Source organism: Lactuca virosa, chromosome 3 (genome assembly GCF_052849685.1).
Source record: "Lactuca virosa cultivar CGN04683 chromosome 3, Lactuca_virosa_CGN04683_v6, whole genome shotgun sequence".
Classification (NCBI taxonomy): domain Eukaryota; kingdom Viridiplantae; phylum Streptophyta; class Magnoliopsida; order Asterales; family Asteraceae; genus Lactuca; species Lactuca virosa.
The window spans coordinates 252,291,443-252,295,331 of NC_136428.1; the positions used below are offsets into that span (position 1 = coordinate 252,291,443).

Genomic DNA, 3,889 nt, shown 5'->3' on the forward strand with positions numbered 1-3,889 from the left:
GGGAGTTTACGGCCCAAACTCCATTTGATTGGCCGTAAACACCTAGTCAAGGTGTTAAATGTTCATTTGTTACACAACACTCCTTAAAGAAACTTCCATTTATTTGTTCGCTTGACGAATATAAAATAAAAACTTTCATACGAACTTAAAATCGGCCAAAAATGTACTGAAATGAATTTGGCTCTAATTTGATGTGCTTGACTGCGGAGTTTATACAAATGAAAATTTCGGGTTGTCACAAAATCCATGCTCTGAGAATTACTTCATGGATTTTATCACGAGTAATTGTGAGATGATAATATCCTATATTCTTAAAACGGAGATATATGAGTTCTAATTTACAAGTCGGTTGTACATTGTTTTTGCAAAAGCGCATCAGTAACTTGATGTTATAAAACGTAGTGTCATGTGCCATTTGGTGAGTAAAAGATACAAGCATATGAGTCAGAGTTTATTCATTCCTTTTTCCCTGACGGAAAAAGAGATATCTTTGGTCCCCTCGAAGATTTGGTGTTGACTTATAGTGGTGAGCCCAGCCAGGACTAAACTGATGTGTTCAAATAGAAGTCTTATGACATCATCACAAATCAGGAAATTAGGAAATCAGTAAATAGAATTTTGGACGATGAGATTGATTCTAATCCATATCTAATATCCATATGATATCTTGTAGAATGAAGGAATATTTGATTATTTATCTAAAGGACAAATATCTGATCAGATCAGAGTTAGGCAATTGCTTTGGAACGCACCCTTTCATGTTTAATTTAGAAGTTATACCAGTAATTTAGTTTTAAACTTATCCAAGTGGGAGACTGTTGGATTAGGTGTCTAAGCCAATAACTAACTTCGTATAATCGTGAATTATTAGCAATGTCATTTTAGGTTGCCCTCAAACCTAGTAATTGACTGGAATGCTTTTTGGAGAGAGAGAAACTGATTTATTAATTTATTATATGGTCATTAAATTAATTAGAAATCAAAATAAATAATTTATTAATATATTATGAGAATAATATATTAATTAGAAATAATATCTTTTAATTAAGAATTAATCAGAATCTAATTGGAATTAATTTTGGGATTAATTGGATAATTAAAAGTGGAAGGAGTAAAGGTGACAATGTTCAAAAGTTGAACATCGACCAATTCTAGAACCTCACATAGGGGGGACGGTTCTAGAGGAGTTCTTGAAGGTTTCTAGAGCTTTTATTGGGCTCTAAGGAAACTTGGATGCATTAGGGGGAAAGCAAAAGGATTAGGGTTATCTAAAAGGAACTTACATTATCCTTAGGCACCCTATCACTTGTATAAACCCCATTGGGTTATGATTTTTGAAATTCACCTCATTCCAAATATAATTTCGAAAATTCCCTTCCTCCTCCTCTCTCCTCTTTAGCCTCCAATTTGCTAGCGGTTGGGTGTGACTCATTAGAGGCACGAGACTTCTGGTGCTTGCTTTCTAAAGACCAACAAGGAAGGATTACTAGTTTATTTGCTATAATAAACTAAGGTATGTATTTTTCTAATAACCCTTTAGTAATTTCTAAAATAGCAATGTACTTTTAGGGTTCTTGATATTCAATAGTTGTTTGCAAATCACAGTGAGAACATATATATCCTTTAGGGTGCATGTGAACTTAGGGTTTATGTTTTTCCGCCAAAAATAGATTTTTTGTAACATATAAAACCCATCATATTTTTTGTTTCAAACTTGAATAAGGCTGTTGAACCTAAAAGTTACAATGAGGCCTCCTCTGATCGTAATTTGATCAAGGCCATGAATGAAGAAATGGAAGCACTTTACAAAAATCATACTTGGGATATAACTAATCTTCCTAAAAGTAGAAAACTAACTGGTTGTAAGTGGGTGCATAAGATTAAATATAAACCTAATGGGGAAGTTGAACGTTACAAGGCTTGTCTCGTAGCAAATGGCTACAATCAGAGGGAAGGAATTGATTTTAAGGAGACATTTTCTCCTATGGCAAAAATTCTCACTATTCGAGTAGTTATTTCTCTATCTGTATAACACTCATGTCCATTGTATCACTTAGATATAAATAATGTTTTTTTATGGTGATCTATCTGAAGATGTTTATATGTCTCTTCCTCCTGGTTATTTCACTAAACATGACACTAAGGTGTGTAAAATTGTTAAGTCTCTATATGGTTTAAAACAAGCACCTGGGAAGTGGAATGAAAAGTTGTGTTCTTCTATGTTCAAGTTTGGTTTTAAACAAAGTATTAATGATTATTCTTTGCTTATTAGGAATTTTGAGAGTTCTGTTACTATTCTGTTAGTTTATGTAGATGATATAATATTGACTGAAAGTCATGACAGTGAGTTAAATAAGGTTAATGATTTTTTAAAAACTCAGTTTTTGATTAAAGACCTTGGTATTTTGAAATATTTTTTTGGAATTGATATTGTCAATATTGATAATGGTTTGTTTTTGAATAATAGGACGTACTGTCTTGAACTTCTGCATGGATATATTACGCTTGGTTGTAAGCCTGTTACAACTCATTTACAAACTAATCTTGTTAGTTCCGGTAATTTGTGAAAAAATGATGAGCTTTTGGTTAATATAACATAATTTCAAAAATTGATTGGTAAATTGATTTATCTTACAATCACCAGACATGATGTTACATATGGTGCTTAGGTTCTTAACCAATTTATGCAAAAACCTAGAAAGTCACATTTAAAGATTGCATTTAGGTATTTGAGATATTTGAAAAACAATCATGGTAAAGGAATTGCAATTACTAAGTCTAATTATTTTGAGTTAAAAGGTGATGTGGATGCAGATTGGGAAAAGTGTTTGTCTACAAGAAGGTTTGTAAAATGTTATATGGCTTATTTTAATGGTTCTTTAGTGTCCTAGAAAAGTAAAACACAATCTACTATATCCAGATCTTCTACCTAATCTGATTATAGATCTTTGGGTTCAATTCCTTGTGAGATTATTTGGATAATGAAAATTTTTGTTGAGTTAGGTGTTAAAGATTTAACACTTGTATCTGTTTTTTGTGATAATGACTCCAAAATTAAGTTTGCATTAAATCCTATTTTTCATGAGCGTACTAAACATTTTGAGATAGACTTCCATTTTGTCATAGAAAATATTTCAAATGGTGTTTTAAAAATGGTAAAAATTAATTCCTTTGATCAAAATGCAGACATTTTAACAAGGGCTAATGTCATAAAAACCCTCAAGTTTTTATGGTTTTGTCGGTTTTGCCCAAAGTTGAATTTTATGTCCGTTTTTACCCTAACATTTTCCAAAAAATGTTCGGTTTTACCCTTTTACCGGTGATAACAGGTTACCATTATATTAACTTCGCAAAAAAACCCTTAAGTTTATAGTTTTTTACGTTTTTACCCTTAAGTTTATATTTTTTTTACACTTTTACCCTTTGTATTTTCTTTTTCATATTATATGTATTCATGCAGAAAAATAATATTTATATACGAAAAAAATTTAATTAAATATTGTATTTACAATTTTTTAATGTTATTTCTTCATATATATATATATATATATATCTATATATATATATATATATATATATATATATATATATATATATATATATATATGTGTGTGTGTGTGTGTATGGGTTTTTCTTGGATAAACACTTTAAGATGTAAAAAAACACAAATTAATATGTTTTTAGAACTACAGGTACACATTTTTATGTATTTAAAAATATACATATCAATAAAAAAACTTGTTGAATCATAAACATGCTTATATAAGTATATACATATATTTTTAGAAGTGTAAATATGTATTTTGATATATGTTTTTTAAGTATATATATATTTTTAGAAGTATAGATACATAATAATATATAAAAATATAAAAATATGTTCTTATAC

At 29.6% G+C, this 3,889-nt stretch overlaps 1 protein-coding gene across 1 annotated transcript; it reads left to right on the plus strand.

The window, feature by feature from the left end:
• The first annotated feature begins 1,780 nt into the window (after positions 1-1,780).
• On the plus strand, positions 1,781-2,899 carry LOC145164529 (uncharacterized). Its single transcript, XM_079083241.1, has 6 exons — positions 1,781-1,987; positions 2,095-2,144; positions 2,273-2,400; positions 2,468-2,556; positions 2,670-2,842; positions 2,884-2,899. The coding sequence occupies exons 1-6, from the start codon at positions 1,781-1,783 to the stop codon at positions 2,897-2,899; spliced, it is 663 nt and encodes a 220-aa protein (XP_078939367.1).
• The last annotated feature ends 990 nt before the right edge of the window (positions 2,900-3,889 follow it).

Excerpts from the sequence above, each read along its gene's own strand:
- LOC145164529 (XM_079083241.1), top strand. The coding sequence starts at position 1,781 with ATGAATGAAGAAATGGAAGCACTTTACAAAAATCATACTTGGGATATA. Across the intron at positions 2,145-2,272 it reads TCACTAAACATGACACTAAG|GAATTTTGAGAGTTCTGTTA; the intron begins GTGTGTAAAATT and ends TTTGCTTATTAG. Across the intron at positions 2,557-2,669 it reads AACTAATCTTGTTAGTTCCG|GTTCTTAACCAATTTATGCA; the intron begins GTAATTTGTGAA and ends TATGGTGCTTAG.